Source organism: Narcine bancroftii, chromosome 7 (genome assembly GCF_036971445.1).
Source record: "Narcine bancroftii isolate sNarBan1 chromosome 7, sNarBan1.hap1, whole genome shotgun sequence".
In the NCBI taxonomy this organism is placed as follows: Eukaryota; Metazoa; Chordata; class Chondrichthyes; order Torpediniformes; family Narcinidae; genus Narcine; species Narcine bancroftii.
The window spans coordinates 50,849,273-50,868,130 of NC_091475.1; the positions used below are offsets into that span (position 1 = coordinate 50,849,273).

Sequence of the window (18,858 nt, forward strand, 5' to 3'; positions counted from 1 at the left end):
ATTCCTAGCGTTGAAATAGACACATTTCAAACCCTCTAACTGGCTACCTTTATGTTTTGTCCCCTGCCTGTCCTTCGTCACCAACTTGGAGCATATAGCTTTTGTCCTTCTACCCTAATCTCTGCACTCACATTCTGATTCCCACTCCCCTGCCAAACTAGTTTAAACCTTCCCCAACAGCTCATGCAAACCTGTCTACCAGGATTATGGTCCCTCTCCAGTTCAGATGCAGCCCGTCCTTTTTGTACAGTTCAGACCTTCCCCAGAAAAGATCTAAATGATCTAAAAATCTGAACCTTTGCCCCCTGCCCCAACTCTTCAGCCACACATTCAGCTGCCACATCTTCTTGTTTGTACCCTTTCTATGGCGTGGCACAGGCAGGAATCCAGAGATTACCTCCCTTGAGGTCCTGTTTTTTTTTTTAAATTTTCCTCACTCCCTATATTCCCTCTTTAGGACCTCATCCCTACTCCTATCCACGTAATTGGCTCCCATGTGGATCACATCTGGCTGCTCGCCCTCCCTGTCCAGAATGTTATGAACTTGATCAGAGACATCCCTTACCCTGGCACCTGGGAAGCAGCATACCATCTGGGAGCCTCAATCTCATTCACCAAATCCCCTAACCAATCTGCTCTCCTAGCCAATGAATCCCCAATTACCATAGCTCTCCTCTTCTCCCCCTTCTCTTCTGAGTTGGGGGGGCGGGGGGGGGGGGGGTCAGCCTCTGTGTCAGACTTGTCCTTGAGAGATCGTCCTCCCCAACGGTATCTAAAATAGTATACTTGTACTCAGAATATTTCCACTACATCAGCTGTTGCAGTCACTCTCAAATATTTTTTTGGCAATGGCCCCCTTAGAACCCTGCTTAAAGTTTATGCTCCCCACCATCCCAACCCCCAGTCTTTCCTGAAGCAGTCAGGTTTGGTTTCTTCCATACTTCTTTCTCCAACTACATAAAAATAAAAAAAAATATTTATATTATATGAGGTGAAAAGAACAAGGATTTTACTTAAATGCGCTGTGGCCCCAGGAAAGGGGTGGGGTGGGGGGTGGTGTGTGGCCAGGATCTCCCCATGAGAATGGCTGATCTTTAGAAAGTATTTTGTTGTAGTCCATTCTGGTGCCTTGAAGCTGCTTCAAGTTCATTCATACATTGCAAGTACTTAGTTTGCAGATTTTTAGTTCCTCACTAACCTGGATCCAGATCGAGTGCGTGATCGTCTATTTTCAATACTACGACGTTTTGTTTCATGTACATCAGGCTTTTCTATCTCCATGTCTACTTCCTTGAAAATAAAAAAAACACAATGTTTCTTCTGTTGTGATCAGTTCAAGCAATGTGCATCACAATATTAATTAAACTCACTTCTTGTTGTTGTTGCTGTTGTTGTTGCTGTGGTACTTCAGCGGGAGTATGGTACTCTTGCTGAAAAATTGGCTGTAAAGGTGGTACAGGAGGCATGGTGGGCTGTGGCATCGTTGCATAAGGATGAACAGGAACCATCCCATAAGTTGGTAATTGCCCATTGGGAGGAGGGGGCATCTGAAATGGAATAAATGATAAATTGCAACAATAATGCATTTTTCAAAACTTGTATTAAAAAAGAAATAAGGCATATTGGACTTTAGTGACGTTGGAATGAAGATATACATCCTCACAAATTGAATTTGCCAGATTCAGAGGGAAGCATCAATTTATCTTTGAGGGATGAACACATTCTCAACCATACATATCAAATAATGCTTTGGAAAGAATACAGAAGAGGTTTAACATGATGTTGCCTAATTTAGACTGTTTGAGTTAAGGGGAGATATTTGACAAACTTGGGTTATTTTCCATGGAGCGTGGGAAGCAGAAGGGAGACCTGACAGTGGTATACAAAATTCTGTGATTCTGAGTGGACAGTCAGAATTTTTTCCCCAGTGCAAAAGTTTAAGGTGAGAAGGAAAATGAAGGAAGATGTGTGGGGAAAATATTTTACAGTGCTAGGTGCCAGGAATAGGCTGTCAGGAGTAGTGGTGGAAGCAGATATAACAGTAGCATTTAAGAAGCTTTTAGATAGATACTTGACCATGAAGGGGATGGAGCGATATCTATCAAATTCAAGCAGCAGAATTTTAGTTTAATTTGAACATCAAGTTTGGCTGAGACAGGTGGGCTAAAGGGCCTGTGCTTGTGGTATATTGGTCTACATCCCATTTTCACCAAACAAAAGTTTCCCTTTCTCTGCTTCGTAATTTTCAATTTATTTCAAAGATTATGAATCAACCAACAAACTGAGTCAAAGTCTCCTTGGACTTTCTGAAAATGACCCGTGCACAGGACAAGAAAGCAGGAAGTACCTTCTATTCAGAATACTGATCACTGCTGCCGAACGTGAAGACTGGCTATTTGTAGTGTGGATCATGTGATCCCTCCAACGGGAATCTCGTCAAAGTCACCTCACCTGCCAATCAGGGTCAAACCTTGCCCACAGGTCAGCACACACCCCTTAAATTGCCTCGATACCTAGGCAGGACTCTTCAGCTGATGGCATGAAAAGCCCAAGTGTGAGCCAGCTGCCTCTTTTCTTCTGGGACGAACCCTAGCTCCACTCCAGGTTATGAATGTGTCGTTTAATCCAGTGAATGTTTGCATGCCTTTTACCTCTTTTGCGACTTCCCTACACTTGTAAATTAAAAAAACTAACGTTCAGTCAGATGTGTTCAGATTCATTGCCCTTAAGACCCATCGAACCAGTCTCACACACACAACTCCAAGAAGATTATCCATATTATTAGCTGATGAACATGCACACAAATATGCATCAAATCAATCATATAGAATAGTACAATTTCTTTCTGAGATATTACAATAGTAAGTGTGCTTTGTTTCTCCATTCAATATACCTTATTTCTTAGCAAAAGACCAAAAAATCTCAGAAAACTTGACTGAGTACATACATTGATGAAGTTCACTACTATCTTCAGGCACGAGGTAAAGAAGCCTGAAGTCCAGCATCAATTTAAGAACAGTTTTATCTTACAGCTGTTAGCTTCCTGAACCTCCCCCATACTACCCTTACTACAAAATACTCTGACATCTCCAAGAGATCTGTTTGCACTACCGAAACATCACTTTTTTTCTCTTACTCTCACTGAAACGGAATACTATTTATCTATCCATTGACATTTATTATCTTTACTGTCCTGGCATACTGTGGTAATTTTTTTAACCATTATAGTTGGTTTATTTTGTCTGTTTGGCTGCAGCAAGGAAGAATTTTTGTAACAAGAATTTTTTATAACAAGAAACTCCTATTGACATTGAAGTTTCTCCTGGATGGGATGCTGAGAACAGGGATTAATGTCTCAAAGTGAGGTGAGCCTATTAGGACTGAGAACTGCATTGTTCTGAAATCTCTGTGAGACTCTTTGACCAAGAGGGCTGTTAAGACTCAGCTGTGCCAAATATTCAAAGATTTGACAGAATATTGGTTTTATAAGTCATGGAACATGGGATTAATGCAGAAAAGAAACATGTATATTAGCCATAAACTTATTGAATGGTGCATCAGGCAAGAGGAGCTAAATGGGCTAATTCAGCACCTGTTCATTATGTTTTTATGCTTTACAATCATGTCAACTAAGTTGCTCCAGGTCCAGCTCTTTCATTTGCACCAGAACAAAAGATGATTGTGAAGTTGCCTGTGTCGCAAGCAAAATACTTGTATTTTGCTCCATTAAGAGATGGAGAATGTGAAAGTTGAGATTGTTCATTAAAGAGGAAACAGATTACATTGGTCTTCTTGTTCAGAATTTGATCTATTCAATTTTATTCCATATTGTAAATATTCAGCATGCGCCTACCATTTTCAATGATCTTAGTCACACAAGAAATGCATGCAAATACTTCAGTTAAAAACAATTTTAAGCTGCTTGCATTCACTTACCTGTTGTTGCAATGTTTCCTGCTGGAGACCCATCAAGGTTTGCTGAAATTGTTCCAGATTTGGCATTTGAATTCCAAGCTGTTGATACATAGGCGGCTGTAAACCTTCTCCAGAATAGCCACTAAGATTAAGCAGACAAACACAACTGTGCATTTTAGTTGCTTTCATACAGTAAACAACTTGCCACTGTTCTCAATCAATTTCATTCAGTGATCAAGTCGATAAATAGCAGCATACCCATAAAAAGAGATAAAAGGTAATGAAATGACTATGTCCAATAAAATAATTAAACTAATTTTGGAAAATGTGTCATTTTCATTCTGTGTAGATAATCCATGAAAGAGAATGTCAAGGCAATCAATTCATTGGGACTTACAATGAAGTTTGAGCAGGTGGAGGAGTAGACTCTTTCTTTACTTCATCAACTTGTTCCGGCTCATCATCATAATCAAATCGGTCAAGTAATTTCTGCAGTAAAATTATGAACAATTGGTCACAATTTTGTTTTGTTTTCATTTATTTGCAAAGTACCCCAAATAAGTTATTTTACACAAATGTGACCAGGTTGGTAAATAGAAAAATGAGATATGACTCTAAATAATTTATTATTCTTTAATATTTCATTTTGCACCATTTTTCAGCTCCTCCTCCATACCTTGTCGAAGGCAGCTTTCTGCTCTGGAGGATGTATACCGGGTGGTTTTAACTGTGCTGCTATTGCCTCCACTTGTGGCATAATGGCGCTATCTGCAACTGGCGACTGTGGCTTTGGGGCCTGCTGAAAGTTCTGTAATATCTGGTGTATCTAAAATGAACAATGCAACAAAAATAAAAATGACAAGAATATGGCTTCCAAAATACAACAGTACCCGCAAACTTGGCCAAAGTAAATTAATCCTACAACTTTTTTCTATATATGTTTCAGGCAGAAACTTAAAAATTTGATTTACAAGTGCACAAAAAAAATCTATTCACCCTACTATTACCCCAAGAACAAACTATCTTGACACCATTAATGTTCCTTCTTTTATTTTTGTTACAAAGTGAAGACTGGGATTGTTCAAATCAAAAGCTGTCACTTTAAATTCCAGTCTGATTTTTTGATTTTCAGGATGAAATGTCCAACTATCAATTTGGTGAACGCAAGTGAACAAAATTGTTTTTAAATTTAACGTAACTGCAATAAGGACATGAACTGAACTCGTCTCTCCCCATTTCATACCAATACACATATACTCTATTTAATGTACTGATACATTGATGAAATCAGAGAACACATCAGTTGAATGAACTGGAATGCAAATGCTACAAGCCACATTTTACCTGCGGTCCTTGAGTTGACTGCAAAAGCTGAGCTACAGCTACAAATGCATCAGAAGTGGGTAGCTGCTGTTGCATTGTGGATAAGGAATCAGAAGTGATTGGAGGAATCTGTGCAGGTGTGGGAGGTGCAACAGGTGGACCTAGAAAAAATACAAATACATGCTAAGAAATAAAAACACAATGCTAGGAAACTCAGCATATCAAACAGTGTCCTTTATATATACTCTCCATCTGGATGCCATTAGCATGGACTTCTCCGGTTTCTGCTAACCTGCTTAGAAATAACTGATCCATATTTCTGCACATTCCATTGATTCTATCGTCATTTTTTCCCCCACATTCACACAATTTAAACTAATTCTCCACTTTTTCTCTTTCACATTGTACTTTGATTTTTTTCTGCACTTTGTTTCAAGTTTTGCTCAGGTGCATCTTTAATAAGAAAACCTGGAGTCCATCTAGTGGAAAGTCCAAGTATAGTAACATCTTCAGTATTTTCAAGTGAAATCATGCATTTCATTCTGAGTATTGAAAAGCATGTAAACAACCAAAGATATATCACTTTATCATAAAACCTTGCTTTTGTTCAGATTTCAAAATAAAAATCTCAATATCCCTCTTTCAAAGGCTTGGCCTATTAAAGCAGTAAATATTTAAGTTTGAACTAATAAATATGAAGGAGAGTGGCAGTTTGGGTGCTGCAGTTAACCTCGCCACCAAGTGTTTTATAATGGATAAAATGCCAAGGTTCACACCATAATCTATTTCAATAAGTCTTGCAAGATACATACTTATCATCTGCTTACAAAGAACTGGTCTTGGATTTCTATGGGTCTGAAATGTTAGCAAAAGAGCTGACAGTTTTGTGCAGGTCTGCAAACATTATCTCTATCAATATATGAGATTTCTCCCGTTTTTGGGAGGAAGCATTATTCTCAAAACTTGCATGTCATTTAAAAAATGTTCCAACTTTGGACTCTTGAGGAAATTCTATAATCAAGCACACCTGCATTATGTTGCAAGACCTACCCACTAAATCCATGTAGGTTCAGATTCTATTTATTTCATGGAAAGTAGTGGAGATGAGTTAAAGATGTTGTTTCAAGTAATTTACCTGTTTTGATTTGTTAACTTAAATGGATTTAATTATTGGTTTCTAAAATCAAATCAAATCAAAATCAAATAGCTTTTTATTGTCATTGTACAAGTTATACAATGAGATTTATGACAGCAGTACAAGGTTACCAATGCAGCGACGCAACCACAGGCAGCACCACAGAAGTTAAATAAAAAATTTAATTTACAGTGCCGTATATGTCCTTTATGTGAATGGAGGGAGGGTGTTGGACAGAGAGGGGAATTTGTGGATATGTCTGTTCAGTATAGTGACAGCCTGGGGGAAAAAGCTGTTTCTGAGTCTGTTTGTTCTTGTCTTGATTGACCTGTAGCGTCTGCCAGAGGGTAGTAGGTCAAACAGATGCAGGGCAGGGTGGGTGGGATCCTTTATTATTGCTTGTGCTCTACTGAGGCAACAAGAGGTGTTGAGATCTTTCAGGGAGGGTAGGGGACATCCAATTATCTTTTCTGCTGCCCTCACCACCCGTTGAAGTCTTTGCCGCTCTTCTTCAGTGCAATGGGAGAACCATACTGTGCTGCAGTACAGCAGGATGCTCTGTATGGTGGAACTGTAGAAGGTAATCAGCAGCTTCTGACCCACCTTGCTCTTTTTGAGCATTCTCAGGCAGTACAGGCGCCTCTGGGCCTTTTTGATGACTGCTGAAGTGTTTACAGTCCAGGAGAGGTCGTCTGAGATATTGATGCCCAGGAGGGTGAAGCTGTGGACCCTCGTCACACAGTCACCATCTATGGAGAGGGGGAGCGGGTCAGACCTGTGCTTCCTGAAGTCCAGAATGATTTCCTTTGTTTTTGTGGTGTTTAGGATCAGGTTATGAGCCCGGCACCACTCGGTCAGATTCAGGATTTCATTCCTGTAGGCAGACTCATCTCCCCCTGTGATCAACCCCACCACTGTGGTGTCATCTGCAAACTTCGCCACGGTGTTACTGGCGTGGACAGGTCTGCAGTCGGCGGTGTAAAGAGTGAAGAGCAAAGGGCTCAGCACACAGCCTTGTGGGGAGCCCATGCTCAATGTGCGGGTGGAGGACAGGTGGGTTCCAAGTTTGACTGTCTGTGGTCTATCTGTAAGGAAATCTTTGATCCATGAACAGGTGAGAGGATGAAGGCCCAGAGCAGACAGTTTGCTGACTAGGATATCGGGGATGATGGTGTTAAAGGCTGAGCTGAAGTCCACGAAAAGTACCCTTGCATAGGTGTTCCTGTGTTCCAGATGGCTCAGCAGTGTGGAGGATGATGGATATGGTGTCTTCCGTCGATCTGTTCGCTTTATAAGCAAACTGGTGTGGGTCGAAGGAGGGAGGGAGACAGTCTTGGATGTGGCCTAGGACCAGTCGTTCCAGGCACTTGGTGATGACAGGTGTGAGTGCTACTGGACGGTAGTCATTTAGGCCGGTTATTTGTGGTTTCTTTGGTATGGGTATGATGGTGGAGGCCTTCAGACAAGCTGGTATAATGGCTTTTGACAAGGAAAGGTTGAAGATTGTGGTGAAGACCTGAGACTGCTGATTTGCACAGGCCCTAAGTACCTTCCCCGGTACGCCGTCTGGACCAGCCGCTTTTCTTGGGTTTACCCTGGCGAGGGTTCGTTCCACCTCGAATGGCTGCACAGTCAGTGGCTCGTAGCTAGGGGCGGACTGGGTTAGATGGGGTGCAGCTGTAGGCTGCCGGGCGGTGGACTCAAAGCGTGCGAAGAAGGTATTTAACTCCTCCGCCAATGCAGTGTTTGAGTCCACAATTTTGCTGGGCTGACCCCTGAAGTTGGTCAGCTGTTGTAACCCTTGCCACACTCGCCTGGGATTGTTGTCAGTGAGATGGCCTTCCAGTACTTCCTTATAATCTAGCTTGGCTTTCCTGATGCCCTTCTTTAGTTCAGCTCTGGCAGCATTATACAATTTATTATCACTGGACTTAAAGGCAGTGTTGCGGCTCCCGAGGAGTGATTTAACCTCCCTGGTCATCCAGGGTTTCTGGTTTGGGAACACCCGGATGTGTTTGATGACAGTGACAGTCTCCATGCAGAACCTGATGTACTCCAACACAGACTCTGTATACGCTGACAAGTTAAGGTGTTCAAATATACTCCAGTCAGTGAGTTCGAAGCAGTCCTGGAGCTGGGAGAGAGCATCAATGGGCCAGGTGGTAATGGTCTTTCTCACAGGAGCTGAGCTTCTTCTCAGAGGGGTGTAAGCAGGGATAAGGAACAGGGAGAGGTGGTCTGACTGGCCTATGTGAGGGAGTTGTTTGGCTCTGTATGCGTGCTTGATGTTGGTATACACATGGTTTAATGTATTTCCTTTCCTGGTCGGGCATTTAACATCTTGATAAAACTTTGGCAGGACAGACTCCAGGTTTGCTTGATTGAAGTCGCCTGCAATTATGTGTGCACCGTCCGGATGAGCCTGCTGCTGTTTGTGGATTATGTCCGAAAGAAGTGAGAGGGCTGAGCCGGCATTTGCCTCTGGTGGTATGTAGACAGCCGTGATTAGGACAGCTGTTAGCTCTCTCGGCAGAAAGAATGGACGGCATTTGATAGAGATAGTTTCTAACAACGGTGAACAGGTAGTGGATATGGTTGAACTATCCTTGCACCAGTCATTATTTACATAGATGCATAAACCACCTCCCCTGCCCTTACCCGACTCCTCTTTGCTCCGGTCACTACGATGAACGGTGCGGCCAGGTAGCTGTATGGCCTCGCACGGTATTCTTGGATGAAGCCATGTTTCGGTAATCACCATAACACCACAGTTCTTAACATAACGGTCATCAGCTACCCGAAGTTCCAGCTCGTCCATTTTGCTTGCCAAGGATCGCACGTTGCTGAGAAGCATGCTAGGGAGCGGAGGTCTGTGGGGAGCCTTCCTCAGCCTAGCTAGCAGGCCTTGAGCGGCAACCCCGCTTTTGCTTCCTCTCCCTCCTCCGCCTCCACCTGCTGCAACTGCCGTCAACAATCCAAGGAGCTCCCGCTGGTCTCGCTATCTCACTGGGAATGCTGTGAGAGCGGTGGAACTCGTCCGTGACCTCTATCCTAGCGGAAAGTCCGATGCCTAGCAGCACTTGTCTGCTGCTGAAGTTCAAGGAGACGTGGAGGTGACCGATACCGGGCCGGGCTGGGCTCTCGCGCAACACAGGCACGGATGCCGAGGCCAATTGACTCACTGCGCCTGGCCTCATGGAGCTGGGCGGCGGGTCCGTTGTATTCGTGACGGGCTCTGTGATGTGGGACCCGAAAACGTGGAGGTGACTGATGCCGGGCCGGACCGGGCTTTCGTGCAACTCGGGCACGGCTTTCAAGGTCCTGAACCTCCGCGGATGCAGAGGGGACTCGCCTCGGGAGGAATCCGCTCCCTGCGACCTTGGCGGCCCTCGGCAGCGGACCCCGCCGGCCGATCCGTCCGCCGCTGCTGCCGGCACTGCTGTGGATATCTGCCGTGGTAACGATAGCTTTTTAAAAAACTTTCCCGTTTACTTTATTGGGTTCGGTGTACCTGCTGTGGAAGTGCTTGCTGCTATGGTAGTGCTTGCTGCTAGCCGCTGCCATATTGTTCCTAAATTCATGTATTTTTAAATATATTTTTTAAAACTTCTAACTTTAAAGTTGGCTGCTAAAATGCTTCTTTCTGTCAAAGCACATTGTTAAGAATTACAATTGGAGATTAAGACGTTGGTTGGAGCTTAACAGAAACCAGCTTCCTCAAGTGGGAATGAATTGGAGATAATTTACATAATGGCAAGGTAAGCAGCAACCATGCACAGGAAGCTACCCCGAGGAAATTTTTGGGTTAATCCAATGAGGGTGGTACTAAAGTAGCAAAATTAGTATCGTGGACGCTATTACAGCGCCAGTGACCGAGGTTCTGCCTGTGCCTGCATGAGTTTCCTCCAGGCAGTCCTGTTTCCCCCCAACCTCCAACATGAATGGGTGTAATTGGGCAGCATGGGTTTAAATGACGAGAATCAGTTTCTACCATATTGTAAAAAAAGTGTCAATAAGCAAAAATGCCTGAGATGAAAAAAGGGGTAACATTGAAGGGAGGGAATGGAAGAGAATTAAAATTTAGATTGGCATAATGAACAACTTTCTTGACAGTGAGAAAGGCAGTAGTGAATTTCAACACTGATTTTTCCCTTAGCCTTCACGTGACTGCTGAGATGTGAACTTTCATTGCTGGACAGCTGTGTTTGCATTGAGAACAAGTTGCCAGAGAAGTTTAGTCTTCAAGATGCTAAGACAAGGCCTATTATGTTCAATGCTTTGATTAAGAAGTTAATGTTTATTGATTATTGTCAAGTATATTGAGATACAATAAAAAGTTTTGGTTTATGTATGATCTAGGTAACTCAACCTGTCTTTAAATGCATTAAGTGGGTGTTACAAAGAAACAAAGTACAGGGTATAGTCTTAAGGTCACAGAATGCTGGGTACGATGTTTCAAAGGGAAGAGGTTAAGTTGTAAGAGTTGGGAAGAGGTTAAGTTGTGAGAGTTGTGAACAGGGTGGGATGGGTCCTTTAGTAAGTTGGTAACTTTCTGTATAGACAGAATTAGTTTGCATGATGGCCTCAGCTACAATCACAAATCTCTGCAGTTTCTTGTGGTCTTGGGCAGAGCAGTTTACATATCAAGCTGTGGAAGATGCCACAACTTCACCTCACCACCACAGATATTATCAGAGACATATGCCTTCCAGACTACATTTACTGAAATCTAATGATCAGCTCCTTTGTGTTGCTGACATTAATAGAGAGGTTGCTATCCTGACACAATGCCACCAGATTCTCTATCTCCTTCCCGGAATCCATATGAAATGTTCTGAAACATGTAAACAAGTACAACACAAGCATTGTCTACATTCTGCAGAACAACCTGCTGAGATTCAGGTGACCTTGGTACAGGACTGTAGATGTTGTAGGTTGAACGGTTTCCCATTAGCTCTGATTAGCTCCACTCAGTGCAAAAATTCAAAGGACAAGATGTAGCATTTCAGTGTTGGGTGAGAGATGTAGACTTGTTTTGACATTGGTTTAGCTCCAAGAGAGGTAGTGAACAGTGTTGGGATATTATTAACTTACTTAACCTAACAACCCCCTTCTAATTCTAAGCGCACGTGTTTGTAAGTTAAGAAAAGTTCTTTGATTCACAGTCCAATCTTACTTCTCATTCTTCAAGTTCACTGGTTGCAGTCAATTCTTAAACTGACCCTATTTTGAAGACAGGTTGTGAGTTCAGCCTGGTCAAAGCCCTGGTAGTCCATACAAGGAGAGGACTGGCTGCCTAAAGTTTTGCTTGAAATAAGAGAAACAAAAAGGAACTCTGTGCTGACCTGGAAGAAAGAGGTTATCATCTGGAAAACCCCGATGGGGCAAGTTTCTTTGGAAACTTGGCTGATTAGAAGAAAGCAGCTTGTGTCCAGCAACCAACAAAATTCTCTCTGAAAACCGACAAGAACGTTCCTGAGCGGTAACCATTTACCTTTCAAGCACCAAGGCCTGGTGAAATTCATAAATGTAAAATTTTGTGCACAGTTTAAGAAATGACTGCAACCAGTGAACTTGAAGAATGAGAAGTAAGATTGGACTGTGAATCAAAGAACTTTTCTTAACTTACAAACACGTGCGCTTAGAATTAGAAGGGGGTTGTTAGGTTAAGTAAGTTAATAATAATAAGATAAAGTTTGATCCTGTTTTCATGTTTAAAGATAATTGAAAGCAACTTTTGTTTAAGTAACCATTTGTCTTGGCCAATATTTATCACTGCTGGGCGTTGGGGATCCCTGGGCTCGTAACATCTGGAACAGTTATTCCTGTGCACATGCAATTCAATAAAATGTTAGTTGTCAAAAAACTTCAAATATAATACAATGCTAACGAATACATTCTCAACTCAATTGACCAACAAAATTCCTTTCTCCAATGGACAATCATCCCTTCAATTTATCTATATTATTTGATTGCTGATAACCTTTCTGCCTGGTCTAAAAGTACTGGCAAAAAGTTACTGCCAAGTTAAACATCAAATGAAACAATGCTTTCAAGCCTATTGCATTTGTTGCAATATCCAGTTCAGAATTGAATAAGCATTCCAGTCAAAGCACATTTGATTCAAATAGTTAACATATCTGCAGATATGCAGATGCAGTTATGAAGCAGGTGCATTTCATGATCTACAATGATGCCGTACTTAGAATTTCTTGAATTTTATACCAGCAAATCTCTACTTACTCATATTATTAGGAGCATTTTCCAGTGTAGGTGGAGCAGACATTGGTGTTGCCCCAACTGCCATATCCAATAATGGTTGAATAACTTCAATCTTGAAAACACAATTCTTTTGCCACAAGTTCAATACCCGAACAATCTTGCTCTGTTTGAAGAAGATAACAGCCATTCTAATAGCAATTCTGTGATATGCACAAAATTAACAGTAATACATCTGGAATGTGCTAATATTTTCTCACATCTACACCATGCCAATATTTACTCCTGAGCCCATTCTTAAATTCTGATGAATATTTTGTTGTTGCTAGTTGAAAAAAGAAATCGCTAACAACATGGAATTTCAATGGTGGTTATTTTTACACCATGCTAAAATTGAGTATCTTTCAATTTTAAAAAAGTCAACGCGATGCAATTGGGCGACTGCACTTCAAAGATCTGTACAGTTTCATTAACTTCCATTGTTTGCCTCCAAGCTTGGAACCAAAGGTATATCGACCTAATTTTACACACTGAAATCGCATTATTATGCTATTCCCTGGATAGAATAATACAGAATTGGATTTGGATAATCCATCCTTCTCGGAATGATTGTACTTTTACCGCTCTTCAACATTATTCTTATCAGTAATATTTCAGAGACTGAAAAAGTTGAACTTAAATCAAGCACCCATATCAATACTTGTCAAAGAAATAAAAACAATCACATGAAATCAAACTGCAGTAGGCTTGGAAATGTCACATCTCTGGTTGATGCACTTACCTTCTCATCAGATGGGCATTTATACAAATACTGGAATGTTGCAGTTATATTTTTACTGAAACGCGGCCCAAAAACATCCTTTTCTGCCCCAAATTGATGACGAGATTGACGAACAATAGAGTCGACTACATATAATCCTGGAACTTTGAATTCTGGTTTGCACTACAAAATATATAATTTGAAAGGCTTAAAATTGCTTAATCATCAAAAAATTATTTACTGCAAATAAATCTGAAAAAATAAAATATTTCTCACCTTTTTAATAAACTTCTCCACAATTTGCACAACATGCTTATAAAGCTGAAAGACAAAAAGATTATTGCAGGTCCCCTTTTCAAAATTTCTCCAAATATTCAATTACATCTTTATAACTTCAAGCTTACTCAAGATTTTTATTCAGGCATCTGCTTGCTTTTTACTCATACCTTGAGGGAACACTTAGGTCCAAAATGCTGTTGATATATCTTTACTGTTGACGGATACTGCAAAACCAGCTGAGTACCTCCAACATTTTTGTGTTTTTACGACAATCCCAGCATCTGCAGAACTTTCGTGTTTCACTTCATTGGGTTGCTCCCTGCTTTCAAGCTTTGCGACCATAATTTCACCCAGACTCGATTCCATAGCTACGTGTCCTTCCTGGCTACTTACCTAAGCTGCTATTTTGTGCCATGAGGTTTCTAGCTCAGTTTCCAATCCTCCCAGCCTGGTCCCCCAAGGATCTCAGGTACCTGTGGTGCACTGACGATTACTATTTTCCCTTCTCTTGCTGTATCCTCGGACCATCCTCGCACAGAATCCAGCAGACTCTTGCTCTTTCATAACTACAGCTCCAAACCTGCCATGGAACTCCCCTACATTTCATCCTCTGCTAGATCCACACGTTCAACCGATAGTTCAACACTCACTTGAAAGCTTGTCTCCCTGGAGGTTGCAACTCCTGCGACCTCTGACACTGGTATCCATCTTAATCCCAGCAGTCTATAGGACCGAGGCTCCGTCACAAACTTTCACCCTAGCCTCGGTGGCCCTCGGGACCGAGCCTCCAATGCGAACTCTCATTCTGGCCCCTCTCACCCCTCCCTCTCCGATTTCCAGTCCTCCCCTTTCTCCCTTGGATCCCTCCACCTCATCCTACTCCCCCTGACACTCTCCACTCCACTGGTCCCCACTCCAACCCAATCTCCTTCGACTTACTCCTCTCAAGAAATAAAACATTCTGTCCTCAGTAGAGGCTGCACCATCCCCCTTCATCCACACCTCCATTAATTCTGTGCATGCCACAATGCCGAACTCTTCTACTGCTGGCTCCATCTCCATGCCTACTTCTATGACCAGGATTCTCCATGTCCCATTACAGATTCCTTTTTCCATATTAAACCTCCTTCCTCCTCTTGAACACTTTGTTTCAGCCTTCTGCTCACTTTGGATCTTTATATTTCCAACTGCTGCCGAAATATCAACTGTCTTGACCTCACCACTCTCCTCACTTATTTTAATCTCATCTCCTCAGAATGCTTTGTTCTTCAATCCCAACATCACTATCAAACCCGTAGACAAGGGTGTCTTACACATTGACCTCTATCAGGCCAAAGCCAGACCTCTAGAAGGCAGGAGACAGGTAACTGGGTTACAGTGCAGAGCACTCCTGTGGCCGTTCCCTTAAACAACAAGCATACCGTTTTAGATACTGCTGGGGGGTGGGGGTGGTGGCAGGGGAAGATCATGTTTCCAGCACAGAAGCTGGCCCCTCAGTTCAAAAGGGAGGGGGGGCGGGGGAAGAAGAGGAGAGCTAAAAGTATAGGTCATTACTGCCATGTAATACTACACTTAAAATGTAACATACATGAAATTCTTTAATTCTTTTGTTTACCATAAGGCAGCGCCCCTCACAGAAACCTACAGCACCTGGCATTCCTAGGCGGTCTCCCCTCCAAATACTGACCAGCCCTGAGCCTGCTTAGCTTCCAAGATCATAAAATAGGTGTTTATATACCACAGCACCTAGGTAGCCTTCCAGGGACCCAGGTGTAATTAGTGGGCTAAAGGTGTTTTCAGCACCTTTCAACTGGGGGGGGAAAAAAAACGACCCAGTAAATCATCAACACGGCAATTTAAGAGGGATCCTGTCCCTGCGATGAAGCAGTAGGTGACGCATCACGCAAACCATCAGTGGCCGCCAGTCTCTCCCCCCCCCCCACCAGCTGTCAGTCGCCCCCTCCACTGTCAATCGTGCTCCTCTCACCCCACTGCAGGCGACCCATCCCCCCCCCCACCCCACAGCATCAACCTCAACCCTCATGCCACCCCCCCCCCACCGTTTCATAATCAGTCGACATATTTGTTTCCCTATCCCTCAGGAGCCTATACTAATAGTCTATGAAAGGATTGCATCTTTCTGTTTTTGATCTCAACCCATACTGCTTCTTCAGTGGATGGGCCTGCAGTCCATCCTCTCAAAGTGTGGCTTTGACATCCCTGATTGGTAATTTAACAATTCCAGCTTTTTTACCTTCCCCTCTCAACTGTCTAAAACATCAAGAGACAAGAACATTGACCTGCCAGCCTCTTTCCTCTTGCACACAAGTCTCTTCCATTGCCACATCATAATTCCATATGCACAAAAACAAAAGCAGGAATTTCATGAAGCAAATCATATGAGATTTCCTACCTTAATAGCTTTAATGGCAGCTTTTGTGATGAGGATCATTTTTGCTCGTGAAATAGGTGGCTTTAGTTCCATCAAGGAAAAGAGCTAAAAGCAGACAAGGAAAGTAAAATTAATCAAGTTGTGTAACATTTAAATTTGTTAATATAAAGGCAGCGTCATCAGATGTCAGGAAACTATGTTTTGGTCTTTCTTGTTGTACAGTAAATTTTACTACATTTTATTCACAATGGAAAGTTTAAAAAAAAATCTGACAACAAGTACTTTGTATTTCTGAATATCTCAGTTCTCTTATCTCTGGCAAAAGTCTCAAAGTACAACAGCAGTATCTAAAACTTGCCCAGAATTTTCTGTCACAAAGCAGCATTTCAACTTTCAGAAAACATAAACAACTGCATTGATCATCAATTGAAGTTACAAAATAGTGCAAAAAAAACCTCCCAATTAATTGGTCACTCATTTAGAATGGAAACAAAACATTCTGATTTGCAATGAGCTTTATGAAGACCACAAAACATTTGCTTATTCACTGTAAATTTCCCTCGATATGCATGCAGATATTAAAAATGTATGGAAGAGTAACAGATTGAGACTAATCTAGCAATTGCTCAGAAGAAACCCCACTTTGGCTTTCAGCTACATGTAAAGAAAAAGTGATTTCTGGTAACTACACATTTACTCCTCAAATACTCTAAAGCATTGCCACTCTTAAAGTTGAAACAATTCAAACCTTATTCAATCAGCCCATGAAGGAAAAATTGTCTTTTCACATTATCTCAGCCCTGTCTTTAGGAATTAGTTAAGTAGTAAAGCACATCCTCTTCACCTCCACAGATGTAAAAAAATTGCGCTGCATTCATATCTGTTAAGTCTCCAAGTTTTTTTTAAAATCAATGAATATTTCAAGGTATCATTTGATGAATAAATCTTTCAATTATGCTATAACACAATTTCAATAATTTTTCAATATCAAATTAATTTTCAATTAAATTAGTCAAAGGTAGGTATGTAACAATCTTAGAAAGTGGATGAAAATTCAAAAGCATAATTTTACATAAATGCGTTCAGCAGAAATAAAATTCCTAACTAGAGACCAGAACCGTTGATTTTAATTTTAAGTTTAAATTCAAACACACAGCATGGTAACATGTCCTTTCAGCCAATGAGCCCATGCCGCTTAATTACACCCAATTGACCTACACCCCAGTTCGTCTTGAGGAGTGGGAGGAAACCGTAACACTTAGGGAAAACCCACGCAGACACAGGAAGAATGCAAATTCCTTACAGACTGCGCTGGATTCCAAACTCAGTTGCTAGCGCTGCAACAGCGTTGCTCTCACCACTACGTTAACCATGCCGCCCTCATCTTGAAACACAAATCCAAATCTTACTATGGTTTGGAAATGTAATGAAAGAAACCAGATTTAATTTTAAATGTCAATGACTTTAACCATGAAGCAATTGAACTGCTGTCAAACCCCAAGCAGTTCACTTCAGGGAATAGAGCAGCTGTTACCACCTGAGCCTGGCTTGCTTGCTATTCCATATCTTCTTTGGCTTGGCTTCGCGGATAAAGATTTATGGAGGGGTATGTCCACTTCTGCTGCAGGCTCGTTGGTGACTGACAAGTCCGATGCGGGACAGGCAGGCACGGTTGCAAGGGAAAATTGATTGGTTGGGGTTGGGTGTTGGTTGTTTCCTCCTTTGTCTTTTGTCAGTGAGGTGGGCTCTGCGGTCTTCTTCAAAGGAGGTTGCTGCCCACCGAACTATGAGGCGCCAAGATGCACGGTTGGAGGCGATATCAAGCCCACTGGTGGTGGTCAATGTGGCAGGCACCAAGAGATTTCTTTAAGCAGTCCTTGTACCTCTTCTTTGGTGCACCTCTGCCTCGCTGGCCAGTGGAGAGCTCGCCATATAACACGATCTTGGGAAGGCGATGGTCCTCCATTCTGGAGACCATCCATTCCATATGCAATAACCTTTAAACTGCATTCTAAATTGGCACTGCCATTTGCCTCCTTATCCTTTAAATAAGTTAACAAAAAAAAGTTGCACAAGATATTACATGGTCTCTTGAATCTTACTCCTTGGAGATTTCAACAGTTTTTTTTCTTTCAATTCACTTTCTTGCAAAATCCTCAGATTTGATACCCACAATATATGTGCATACTGAAGTGGAGCATTCTTAAGATTTATGACATTGGACATCATAAATTTTCCTCTCAAATTTTAAATGGTCAACACCTTACCTTGAGAAACATCACCTGATTTGCAAATTATCAGTTGGAATAAACCAAGCCACATGACTGTAAAGTTAGACACCAACACTTAAACTGTGTAATTTGTCTCACATAATTGATCTTCTTTTCTTCACTATTTTGCCCATATTTAATTCATATTACTACACCCTCTTCCCCCACCCCCCCCCCCCAACCCATGAGTAGATTCCAGCATTTTGCCAATCAAAGAGGTTAGGCAAACTGTTCTATGGTTTTCCACTTTGTGCCCCACCCTCTCACAAGGCTACCTTCTGAATGTTGAAATATCAAATGTATGATAGAATTCATCACCTGTTTCTGCAGCCATCATTCAAGAAACATGAACTTAAATGTTCTGGGAATTTGTTGTTTTAATTGCTTTAACTTCTCCAGCATCTCAGGTGCAATTAAAGACCAAGCATCTTATTATCACTGGATCTTGACATTTCTGCTGGTTTTTTTGGTTTCTTCTTTAACAAACACAGAATCCTTCTTTTATATTTCAGAATTTCTTTATTTCCAATTCAATTTCTCCTCATCACAATTGGATTGACTTTTT

General features: G+C 41.8%; 1 protein-coding gene across 1 annotated transcript in view; it reads right to left on the minus strand.

The window, feature by feature from the left end:
* LOC138738910 (SR-related and CTD-associated factor 4-like) overlaps positions 1–18,858 on the minus strand; it is a 102,155-nt gene that overhangs the window by 37,621 nt on the left and 45,676 nt on the right. Inside the window, exons 2-11 of the mRNA XM_069890094.1 lie at positions 16,045–16,128; positions 13,629–13,673; positions 13,374–13,535; positions 12,617–12,758; positions 5,260–5,399; positions 4,592–4,741; positions 4,313–4,404; positions 3,937–4,057; positions 1,371–1,547; positions 1,199–1,290 (exon numbers count right to left, since the gene is read on the minus strand). Coding sequence (XP_069746195.1) covers positions 1,199–1,290; positions 1,371–1,547; positions 3,937–4,057; positions 4,313–4,404; positions 4,592–4,741; positions 5,260–5,399; positions 12,617–12,758; positions 13,374–13,535; positions 13,629–13,673; positions 16,045–16,128 — 1,205 coding nt within the window. The remainder of the gene's footprint in view (positions 1–1,198; positions 1,291–1,370; positions 1,548–3,936; positions 4,058–4,312; positions 4,405–4,591; positions 4,742–5,259; positions 5,400–12,616; positions 12,759–13,373; positions 13,536–13,628; positions 13,674–16,044; positions 16,129–18,858) is intronic.